The following is a 12,602-nucleotide window of genomic DNA, read 5'->3' on the forward strand; positions in this document are numbered from 1 at the left end:
CATTGGCTTTAAGCAATACAATCAATATTAAATAATTTGATTTTTTTAAATATTGTAAGTTTTAACATTTTTACCATAATTAACATGTTTATATAATGTATATTGTAAATTGGTCTAAAATTTTGAAATGTATTTATCAAAACCAAAAAATCCTAAATTTTTTTTTGTTACTCTCCAATCACTTAACACAGATTTCATAATTTAGGTTACCATTAAAAAAAATAAAATAAAATCAATTAAATTTTATAGATAATAACCGTACTTTAATAATTATAATATTAATAATGATGATAATAATAATAAATATATTAATATTTATAATATACTGTATATTACTAATAGAGTTAATAACTTAATACTAAAATCAAATCAACAATTTATCCCCTAATTTGATGTTAGATTTGTTGCCTTTTTAAAAATATTTTGTAATGATTAATACATTTGTGAATACTTTTTTTCAACAAAAAAAACTAATTAAAAATATCAACTAATCAATACTCGAGATACTCGTCGGGAACGGGACAGACAGCGTTGGGTGAATTAAGCCGATAGTCGGCCATACATGTGATGCCGTGATAGTGAACCACTGCCGCCAATATGACAAATATGTGAAACAATTGGTGCGAATGAAACTGTAAATATAAAAATTAATGAAATAAAATAAATCTATCGATTATCTTGATATCGAAAAAGCGATGGATTGGACAGTCGTACCCAGTAATCACATTTGCCGGGAAAGAAGCGTTCGGGTATACGGGAAGCGTACAAAAGGGCACCGATTATATAGAGTACACCCATCAGTATGAGACTCGTAAAGGAAGCCCTTATGGACGACTCGATCCATGAGGTGAGGCCGTGACTATAGAGCCAATGGATGCCCGGTATGACACCCGACAAACCGAACGACATGAACACACCGGCTCTAACGGGACGGAAGTTAGGCTCAGAGAACTTGTCCCACAACGACACGATCACCGATGACATACCCAAAAATATTGTCAAACATAAATAAAATATTTTCGGCATTAATGAACAATAGAAGCCATAGTAAAGCCATGGAACAAATGAACCGGTAATCAACAGTGCAATACCACAATAGTCCAGTCTATTGATACCAACAAAGACAACATATTTATTTATATCAGTAATTATTATTTAAGTCATATATAATAAACGTTACTTTGAAAATAGTCGTCCGACAGAATGTGAGTGACAGCTGAGCGTATGATAGCATGTGGACAGTCCTAAACATATGATGGCACCGGCAAAGAAGCACCCGAACACCATTTTGTCCATTAGTGGAATGTTCGAGTACTGGGCATTAAAACCGCAGAGCACATGGATGGCCAGCCCGAGGAATAGTAGACAGCCGACACCGTGTGTCCATATGTTGCCCGTTTCGGTGTGCAATCGGAAGATCGACCAAAAGCATGCTTTAAATGAAGATAGTGGTGGTCTATGACCCATCACCAGGTAGTCGTTGTCTTTGAGCCATTGAGGCAACTCATGGAAGTGACATACCTGACCATAACATAACATAAAAATAATATTTTAGTCAATACATAGAATTGGATTTTTAAAAATTAAATTATTAATTAAATAATAACTAATGATTAATAATGATAAGTACCTTATAATCATAACTATTTGTCACACAACTGTCAATAAAATAGTTATCATTGATAATATTATTATCACCATTATTCAAATTATTATTATTATTAAAATAATTGGTGTCTGTCATAACATTAATATATAAATATCATATAATAAATTAATATAATTTACTGTTAAAAAATAGTTAATTAGTTTCTAAAATATATATAATCAAAAAAAAATTTCTCCTATCAATCAGATGTTATGATTTATCTATAAAAATATTAGAAAAGATGTTTGAAATATATTCAAAAAAAAAAATAATTTAAAAAATAAATTGAATATCGAGATATTCAACAATAAAATATTTATAAAATAATAATATATAACATTATAATTAATTAATTATAGATATAATTTAATTAATAACTTTTTGAGACATACATTCCAGGCATTGAAGAGCACTTCCCTCATCACGTTTTCCACATTTTCGGCTTCCGTTAAAAACTTTTTGGCCAAATGTTCCGCGTGTTCGGCCACTTGACATTGAAGCGATGGGGAGCTCAGTGTCACGCCAGCCGCAGCCGTCGCAGTTGCCACTGATGTCACCGGCAGTGAAGGACTATCTTTTGCTGAGGTGATGGTTGTTGTGGCTGTAGGTTTGTCCGTTGTTTCACTGGTGGCGGACATGACTTCTGTACAAACATTGAAAAATATATATCCGATATATGAAAAGTGTGTTTTTATTAGATAAAGAGATTGTCGATCCAATTGGTGATAATCAATGGCTAATAATTTTTACTAAAAGACAACTACTCTCTCTCTCTCTCTCTCTCTCTCTCTCTCACTCTCTATCCTATCCTAAGGTTGTATAAGTTTTGAGATGTTGTGTGTACTGTATGATAGGTGTAGTGATTAGGGAAGCAAATGATAATCAAAAAAGGTTGGTTCAGTTCCGCTGTGTTTTAGTTTTTATTATTATTTAATATTTCATTTAATGATAAATGAGTGGTTCGGTTGGTTTGTTTTACATATTTTTTGTTTGTCGGTTATCATACAATTTATACATACAGTACACACATTCATCAAAACATACATTCAATATATGAGACGAGTTGTCAGTATATAATATGACTTTAAAAAAATTATATAAAATATTTAATACTATTTAGTTCGTGACCTCAATTGTATAGTCAAAAGACATTAACAAAAATCAAGTGAATATCACTTTCTCTCTCTCTCTCTCTCTCACACACACACACACACACACACACACATACATACATACACACCTTTAGGGCATAAATAAACACATTTTGTAGTAAAAGTCGTTTATCTCAAACCAAACATAAAAAAATCATACCATTTATTTGCTTAAATATATGCTTAATATACTATAAAAATTGTTATGGTTTTAATGAAAATAAATGTTTGTTGTATTTAATTTMGAGGTTAGACCCATACAAATACTTTGATGCACTTGTATTAGTGGTTTTGAATGGTAAACATAATTAAAGTTTGTTATATACCTATCTATGCGGAAGTGCTCTTAACATAGTTTTTTTTATTTAAAATAAAATGTTTTTTTACTAGTTTAAATATCTGTAATATAAGCAAAATATACAAAATAATTTGTTTTTCTAACAAAATTAGCATGAAATAATAATAATAATAATAATAAAAGTTTCAAATAACTAGTTAATAACTTTTGACAATAAAAATATGCATATTTTTGTTATGATAATAGTATGTGTTATATAAAACATATATTCCAAACAAATAAAACYATAAAACATGATTAAAAAAAATGTTTTTTTTATTGAATTATAACAAAATCGCTTCCTATATATCTTGTATTCAATACTTCCTTTTAAATTTTGTAATTTGAATAAAAAACATTATATAAATTATTTTTGTTATTGTAATTAATGAATGCAATGTGTTTGGCAATAGTTTTTTTGTTAAAAAAATTTAATTAGATTTAATTAAAGTATCAATTTAAAATTTAACACATTATTATACAGTAGTAATAGTGTTGTTAAGCAAATATAAATACAATGTTAACTAAATTTATCACAAAATCATCCTTATATTTATATTACTGCCATAAAAATTTGGGATTTTCACAAAATTGTTTAGATTTAAAATTACATTATTAATGATAAGCAAAACAACACAAATAACTAAATAAATATAAAATTAGACACAAAAAAGTAAACATAATTATATAAATTAAAATTCTTATATATATTTATTTTCTCACACTTAAAAAATCACTATTTAAAAGCAATTTTTTATATGTCTAAAAAAATAAAAATTAATTTATTATTAAAAAAAATTAACTTACCAACTATTATTATGTTAACGATAAGTACTACTACTACTACTAAATAATACTATAATAATACTAATATAACTTTTTTCATTAGATAAGCAACTTTTATAACTATTAATTTAATAATAATAATCCTTCAAATAAAATCACATGATATTTATTATATTCATTAAAATATTTTTTTGAAAGTATGCCAATCATCGTTATACTAGAGTTAATTTTTATTAATTGCACCATGCTAAGTTAGCATTTATATAAAAAAAGTTGTTATGTGAATATAATAAGAATATTTAAATAATTTGCAAAATAAAATTATTTTATATATAAAATATTTAGTTTCTAAAACTTTTTAAAAAAAACAAATTATATAAATAAATAGCTAAAAAAATTATTTATTCAATATATATATAATATATTTACCTTGATTATCCATTGTAGTTAAAATGATGCGATATATTTGTTTATTTATTTATTAATCAAATAATAATATTATACAAATACTTATTGCAAATATTATTATTATTATTATTTCAYAAAATCAATTGCTATTATCATATTATTGCATAAATATCTAACTAAACAATGATTATTAGGTAATATTTATTTAAACAATTATCGACACCGATAGTAGTTGTAATAATAATAATATATTACAATTCAATAGCAAATAATACTTTAGTGAATTAATTTAATTGCAATTAAAATAAAATAAATATTTTCACAAAAAAAAATCTTATATATATTTTTACGGGTTTTCAGTAAAAAACAATCACAATTTTTTTATTTAATATAAATGTATTAACAACTTGTTATAATTTTTTTTTTTAAATGTAATGATAATTAATAATAATAATTAACAACTAAATAATTTTTTTGATGTTGAAAAACTAAATTATTCAAACCGGTTAAAAAATAATGCACTTGTAGTCAAATTTTGAAATAATAATTTAAATTATTAAATAACTATTTAAGAAAAAATATTAATACTAATTATAATAGAAATTATTTTTTAAAAATTAAATAGTTAATTGATTGTAACTTTTATATATTAATAAAATAATACTAAAAATTGGTAAAAACCCAAACAAAAAATCAATGCATTTATTATTTAATATTATTATATTAGTCTAAAATTATTAGTAGGATATTATTATTATTATTATTATTATTATTATGCAATACAAATAGTAATTGATGTATATATATATGTATATATTTACGTCAATTTATTGTCAAATTATTTATTGTAAAATACAGACACAAAAAAATCAATTCAATTGTATTTTGTTTCACTATATAATGCAAATGACGACAATGTTTGGCTAATAATAATAATAATAATTCAAATAATTAAATAATTGTCGCCTTTTTAATAATAATAATAATTAATTTCACATTTAAATATATCACACTATAATAATTATTATTAATAATTTAAAAAAATACTATTTAATTAATAATTATTTCAAAAAATACTTTTACTTATTATTTAAATATAATTATTATTTCATTAATGAAAACACATGTGTTTTTTTCAATAAATATTTTAATAATCAATTAATTAATTAATTCAATTGAGATTTGATTAATAAAAATATTTGATATCATTATATACTGTATAATATAATTATCGGTCAATTGCTATACCCTTTCAATAATCATTTAGTAAACAATGGGTTCCTTTCAATTGATTTTATATATAAATACTGTATTAATATACAGTATATATATATATATATATCTATATATTGGTTAACAAAATCTCATTGAAAAACACTACATATATATAAAGTATATATTAATACACAACACGTCACATATGATCTCATGTTTTATTATTATTATTACTATTAATGTATTGGAAAGAGTTGTCGCAAATAAAGTCATATGTTATGGCAAATAATATGTGTAGACACTAACCAATAGTATTCTTACCTAAAATGTCTACAATTTTTTAGCAATCGCTGTATTCTAACTTATTTTTTGTGTTTTCAATACCTTTTAATATTATTAATAATAATACTCGCCATTCATATACACAGTAACCATATGTTCAAACTTTATGTTAACTTAAACATAAATTTAGTATTTAATCAAATATAATCTATCTATATAATAATAATACTAAATTTTGTACAGGGTCATATTTTGTCACAGTGTATAAAACAAAATTAATAGTTATTAATTATTTTTGTTATTTTGTTGTTGTTTAATTTATTTTATTGATTTTTATTATTAATAATAATATTATTAATCATATGATATATATATTTATTTTTTTACTATTATTAATAATAATTGATTAATTGAAAGTTGTTTATCCATACAAAATTGTGCATGTGCCAAAAAAAATAGTAATATATCAAATTATAAATCGYTGAATTAATATATAACTTTCTCAATACATTTRATACATTAGTTGACAATTGTTTTCAACAAATTTTATTTAAAGTTTTTTATTACTATATTTTATTACTTTTTTATGATTTTCATAATAGTTTAGAAAAAATTAATAAATTTTATAACTTTAGCAATTAAATGTACTTTCAAATTAAGTTTTTAAAAAAACTATYATCTAGTAATTTATTAATAATATTTAATATGAATAAAAATTRACTAGCTCCTTTTATTATTTTATTAGAAATAATTATTAATGATTTATTTTAACAAATTAGGTAAATAATTATTGTCATAACAATGTAAAAACTAATTATCTAATCATAAATTTAATTTAATAGTTTTCCTTATTTAAKTTGAATACTACAATACAGATAATACAAAAAATTATTTTTTTCAAAATTGCATTTTATTTTTTAATAGATAATAATAAAAAATAAAATAATTATATCAAAAAATATAAGACCAGAAAATAATTTTTTGTTTAATACTTATTAAAAGGTTTTACTTTTTTTTAGTTAGTTTAGGTTACACTTATTGTCCGACTTTCCCCAACTAACTATCCATTTATAGGACGGTTCCTTAGCGTTTAGGTCAATATTGACAGCCAATCGCGTATAACCCGACGGTTCTTGTCGGGCGTCGATAGCTTTGCCGTCGACTGTAGCCTTGATGGCCGAACCGTTTGTGTCGTACACTTGTATTTCCTTGATTACCGGTGAACTGGAATAACCCTTTTTCATGGGATTAATAAATACGGTACAGTTAGGCAACAGTTGAAACTCCCAATAGTTGTACAGATTTTTTTCGACCGTATCAATAGAGTCTCCGTCGTCCCAAAACAGGTCACCGGTTGCTAAAAAGGTATTGTTGTTATTACCGACGGGCAATACAATCAAGTTGATGGGCGCCTGACGTACTGTAACTGTGTTGTTGTGTTTGCTAACGGCGCTCATCGGTATTATTGAACCGCCTCTAAAGTGGACGGGCGGTGGTCCTGTTTCGTACTTTTTGTCAGTAATATTCAAGAAACCAGTTTTSGGCACTTTTGTAATTTGMGGCCAACTCTCAAACCARTTATCACTCGGTGGCAAATATGCCGTCACTGCCGACTTGTTTTCCTCTAAGATCGGCGATATTAGGACAGAGCGACCCCACATAAACTGTTTGTCAATRGCATAGGTGTTGGTGTCGTTGGCGAACTCGTGAAACACGGGTCGGGCCACTGTTTGTCCGATGGTGTGGGCTCTGTAGAACAGAGTGTACAGATAGGGCAACAGAGTGTACCGATGATTCAGCGAATTACGGGCCGCTTCGGTGACCTCCGGATTGCCGCGCGATGTCCATACAGCCGGGTCTTGATCCTGTGCATGAATTTCAGCGTGATTTCGGCTAAATGGATAGAAAGCTCCCAATTGTGACCATCGGCGGCAYAGTTGGGCGGTAGCGTTATGAAAGAAACCACAKGTGTCGGCACCGATCTATTACAATAAAGTTTGTTTAAAAGTAAGTATTAATATTATGRAAAYTAAATACACAATTAGATTACTCACAAAAGGTATGCCAAACAAATTGAACTCAAGTATGCCGACAATGGAGTCGCTCATAAATGGCCAGTCGCTGGTATTATCGCCCAACCAGTGAGCTGTATAACGACCGGACGAGACATATGTGGACCGGGASAGTATGAAACTACGTTTGCCAGTAATGGCACGGACAGCCCTAATTTTTTATGTTAAGTTAAAATTCATAATTAWTATCCAATTTTTAAAAAAAAAAAATTTTTTTTAMTATTCCTCAGCGTTTACTTTTGTGTGACTACACTCTCACTGTAACCATATAGAGAGTGGACATCATAGTTAAGATATTCATCATTTTCACCCTGGACAGTACACATACACACTGTTTTTTGACCCAAATGTGTAACGTTTCCATTGCCATATATRCTCTCTAAATAAATATTTATATATATAAATTGTCATTGCTCAAATATCTGTGTAATATACTAACGTATCCTTATTGATGGCATATCGTATTTATTTTCTGGACAGTATGTTTCGGGATCACTGGCGTCGGGACCAAAATTATACGGTTCATTCATGTCCTAAATATGTATAAATCCATTTTTAATGTTTTTTATTTTTTTAAATCTAAAGACTATTAAAAACAACAAAAAACTAACGATCCAAATGGCGTCAAACTTAAGRTCCAATGTAGTGTACATATCGTTCATCCATTTTTGCCACCAAACAGCTGTRCGATTCTTGAAAAAATCGGGAAAAGCTGCCGGYCCTCGTGGCCATACAACACCGTAAAAGTAATCTTTATCTATCGGCACGTTTAACGGATTGTTACGCTCGGAGACCGGTATGGATGGCGAGTATTTAATGAATACGTCCTGATTGTAGCCATCGAGAAACGGATAGTATTTGGTATTATTAGCTTCAATGGCCGGATCCAACATCAAAGTCGTATGAATATTGTATTTTGTCTTCAGCGTCGATATCAGTTCTGGCAGTCCCTTAAAATTATCCTTATCGTAGGTAAAGTCTTCAAATTTATCCATATAGTCGATGTCCATATAGGCTACATCCTATTGTTCCCATTGCATGACATTTTGAAATAATTATATATATATATATTTTAATAGAAAATATCCACAAAACTACAAACCAATGGTATGTTTGCGGCGACATTTCTTTCATACATTTGTCTAACATTTTCGGTATTCTTGAAGCCATAGCGTGTCAATTGATAGCCCAGTGACCAGAATGGTGGCAAAAAAGGACGTCCTATGAGTTGAGCGTATAATTGTTGCACGTGTTCGGGATTGTCGCCGACAAACACAAAAAAGTCAAAAACACCGCCTAATGACTTGAGTGATAGGGCCGGCTCTGGCATTAGGGTGTACTCTGGGAAACAAAAACAGTTAGCAGTTGTATAGGTTTTTGTTGTTTTTTTAATGAATACCCATAGCATTGCTGCTGAGGAACAGTACGCCATGCGATTTGCCGTCTTTTTCCAGACCCGTATAGTATGGATGAACGCCATAGAGATTTATAATATCCTATTTGTTTATCAAATATATGGTATGCGATGTTAGATAAATATAAATCCTTAAACTGTATGTACAGTATATACAGTATATATAATAATTATGGAAAAACCTTTTCCGGTGGTTCCCCTCTGGAGAATAAATTCCATGTCTTATAGTTGATGTCATTCTTGAGCTGTCTGTGCATATTCTCGCCGAAGCCGTAGATATTTTTTGTCGGCAAATATGTGGCTATTTGTAGCAATTGATCGGCAAATATGAGACCACCGACAGATGTGTCAATGCTATTAATAGTTAATTAATTTATTTTTAAAAAAATAATAATAATTAAAATAATTAATTAAGTTTTTAAAACAATTATATGTCACATACAGTCTCGTTTTAGTATCTTTCCTGACGACCGCAAAGTCAAAGTTATTGGACTTTTCATTCAATTCAATGGCATATTTGGTAGAGTTTTCATCGACAATGGCGGCCCTTCTTTCCATCAACAATGGAAAGGTATGTTGCACCGGTACCTCATATCGTTTGTTGGCCGGATCGGTAATCCTGAATCGGACAATGTTATCGGTCAGATACGTAACCTGTAGTTTCAATTTTTCAATTTGTGGCATTGATTTTAGCAACTGTTTGGCCGTATCCTTGAGTGCCAGGTCTGCCTCTAAGCCGAATGCCGTTTTTCGTAGGCTTTCCCTGAACGGTATAACCAATTTTGTCGGTATTTAGATAACATTGCGGTACTGTATTGTCGTCCGATTCGTCGTCAAATTTCGGGACCCAAACACAACCTCTTTGTTCACATTCGCTTTTTGTTAGGTCAAAGTCGTCTTCAAATTTAAAAAAAACAATTATAATATTAAAAATTAAATAATTGTTAATATTTTTTTAAATAAAACAATAAAAAAAAGTTTTTTCCTCTCAATTACTAACTTTCCAGATAACAGTCTAGACGTTTGTTTGAATCGTCAATACATTGACTACAATGTATTGCTAAAAATATTAAAACTAAAAAACTAATTTTGTTAAACATGTTTTATTTTTTATTTTTTATTTCATATTAATACAAATTACAACTATAATATATTATATAACTTATTTTCACTTAATTAATATATGAATTAATATTATGTGTGTTTCTCACGATGTCGTTAATAATAAGAAATTAAAAAAAAATATCAATCATATTATATAAATATAATACATATATTTGAGTCTAATCTAATCATTTGTATTATATTTCTTTGATTAAAAATTAATAAAATATTGGGTTTCAATTGACTATTGTTAATAAAAATTAATATATTTGTTATACACTAAAGGTTTTGAAACATCACTCTCTGACGTAATAACTAAATAACATAACATGACTTAACATAATTTTTAACACAAATAATTAATATTTTAATTAATATATAATTTTATCATAATAATTTTTATTATATTTATATCAATAATAATTATAATAAATTTGAAAAATAATAACCGTTATCATATTTATTTCTATTTAACAATAAATATGATAACGTTGTCTAAGAGTGACCTAATAAGAATACACTATTAATGCTATGCACACACTTAAAACGCAAAGACCTATAATGAATCAAATGATTGTCAAACTATTAGTACAATAAATGACAAAATGTAATACAATTTTATATCTATATAATTATATCTTGATATATATATGAATGTACAATACATAACATGATTACATGACGTAATAATAGAGAGTGATCTTTCGGCCCCAGGACTGTATATAAATACTGTATAACAATAGTATTTAAAATAATTAGACCACTTATTAGTTTAGCTAAAGTGTTAACTTTTATCTTAAATATTTAATACTTAGAAGTTATAGTTTTTAAAATTATCAATAAATTTATGTTATTATTAATTTCAATTACGGTTATTATATTTATTATTGATATAAAAATTATTATGATAAAATTATATATTAATTAAAATATTTATTATTTATTAAAAATGCAAAAATAACGTTATACAATATTATCATATTATTTTCTAATTTTTATTATTAAAATGATTATAAAATAACTGTTATATTTATATATTAATCAATATTATTATTGTATTATTTTATTATGTTTAATTATTTATTTAAAATGATGCATAAATTAGTAAATCTATTAATATATAAATTAGCTTGAATATATTGTAAAAAATATTTTTAAATAATATTTCATGCTTTCATTATATATATGTTGCAATTATTATTTTTACAAAAAATAGTAAATATTTTCAAAAAAAACTTGAAAAGTTTTGTTTTCTGAAATCTATACGAGCCTTTTTTGTGTGTGTGTGTGTGTGTGTGTAGCAATTTTTTTGCGAATTTTGAAATTCTGACTTCAGATTCGGTTAGAGGACTACTAATAATGTATTGAAAAGTTGCATATATCTCTTCGGGATCATATTAATAAAGAAAATTTTAAGAAAAAATATTTTAAGTATATTATTATTAAAATTTTGATATCTCTTTTTATTAATTTTAAGTTTAGAATTGTTTAATTAATTAATATTAAAATAATTTATAAGATATAATAAATTAAAATTATTTTTTTTGATTTTAGATTCAAAATTATAATCAAAAAATGCATAAATTATTTTGTTATACTAAATCATTTAATTAATATATAATTTCATTATAGCATCTGATACTCTACATGACTAGAGTTGTTTATTTTGTCATACAGAGTAATTTGATACCCTACATGACTATGGTTGAGTTTGTTTTGTCATAATCATTTGATATGACTATGGTTTGTCATTTGATACCCTACATGACTATGGTTGAGTTTATTTTGTCATACCGAAATACCGAATCATTTGATACCATACATAACTATATATACATGACTATAGTTGAAATTCCGAGTCATTTGATATTTGACTATGTTTATTTTGTTACCGAATCATTTGATATATATATAGTTGAATTTTGTTATTATCATTTTTACATAACATTATTTAAAAATATTTTAAGTTTTTTATTTTTGTTACTATATTACTATATAATTATACCAACTATTTGGTTTCAAAATATGAAATCAGTTTTTTTTATAATGCCTAGCATTCTTCAAAAAATGTCATTTAACTTTTGTTAAGTTTAAGTAACAAATTTATTAAGGATTTCCACCCAATATACTGTACTATTATACTTATATAATATTTGATATAAAAGTGCCATGATCAAGTTGTGTT

The 12,602-nt window shown here is 26.4% G+C and overlaps 2 protein-coding genes across 2 annotated transcripts; both read right to left on the minus strand.

The window, feature by feature from the left end:
- Positions 1-312: 312 nt before the first annotated feature.
- LOC128964265 (adiponectin receptor protein-like) lies at positions 313-4,398 on the minus strand. The gene is made up of 5 exons (XM_054310847.1): positions 4,352-4,398; positions 2,041-2,291; positions 1,181-1,521; positions 715-1,105; positions 313-632 (listed from the first exon to the last, which is right to left on the minus strand). Exons 1-5 carry the CDS (start codon positions 4,362-4,364, stop codon positions 492-494), a joined length of 1,137 nt encoding a protein of 378 aa, XP_054166822.1. The 5' UTR covers positions 4,365-4,398; the 3' UTR covers positions 313-491.
- A 2,407-nt stretch (positions 4,399-6,805) lies between these two features.
- Positions 6,806-10,533, minus strand: LOC128964983 (sucrase-isomaltase, intestinal-like). Its single transcript, XM_054311638.1, has 10 exons — positions 10,314-10,533; positions 9,756-10,210; positions 9,496-9,667; positions 9,299-9,395; positions 9,002-9,240; positions 8,511-8,921; positions 8,339-8,432; positions 8,137-8,278; positions 7,882-8,050; positions 6,806-7,809 (listed from the first exon to the last, which is right to left on the minus strand). The coding sequence occupies exons 2-10, from the start codon at positions 9,995-9,997 to the stop codon at positions 6,847-6,849; spliced, it is 2,529 nt and encodes an 842-aa protein (XP_054167613.1). The 5' UTR covers positions 9,998-10,210; positions 10,314-10,533; the 3' UTR covers positions 6,806-6,846.
- Positions 10,534-12,602: the final 2,069 nt, after the last annotated feature.

The sequence above is a fragment of the Oppia nitens genome, unplaced genomic scaffold (assembly GCF_028296485.1).
Source record: "Oppia nitens isolate AA-2021 unplaced genomic scaffold, nextdenovo-longstitch-racon4-pilon3 scaffold15_pilon_pilon_pilon, whole genome shotgun sequence".
NCBI lineage: Eukaryota > Metazoa > Arthropoda > Arachnida > Sarcoptiformes > Oppiidae > Oppia > Oppia nitens.

Coding starts and splice junctions, on each gene's coding strand:
- LOC128964265 (XM_054310847.1), bottom strand. Junction 1,522..2,040: donor TGCTCTTCAATGCCTGGAAT/GTATGTCTCAAA, acceptor TGTTATGGTCAG/GTATGTCACTTCCATGAGTT. Junction 1,106..1,180: donor GTCGGACGACTATTTTCAAA/GTAACGTTTATT, acceptor TGGTATCAATAG/ACTGGACTATTGTGGTATTG.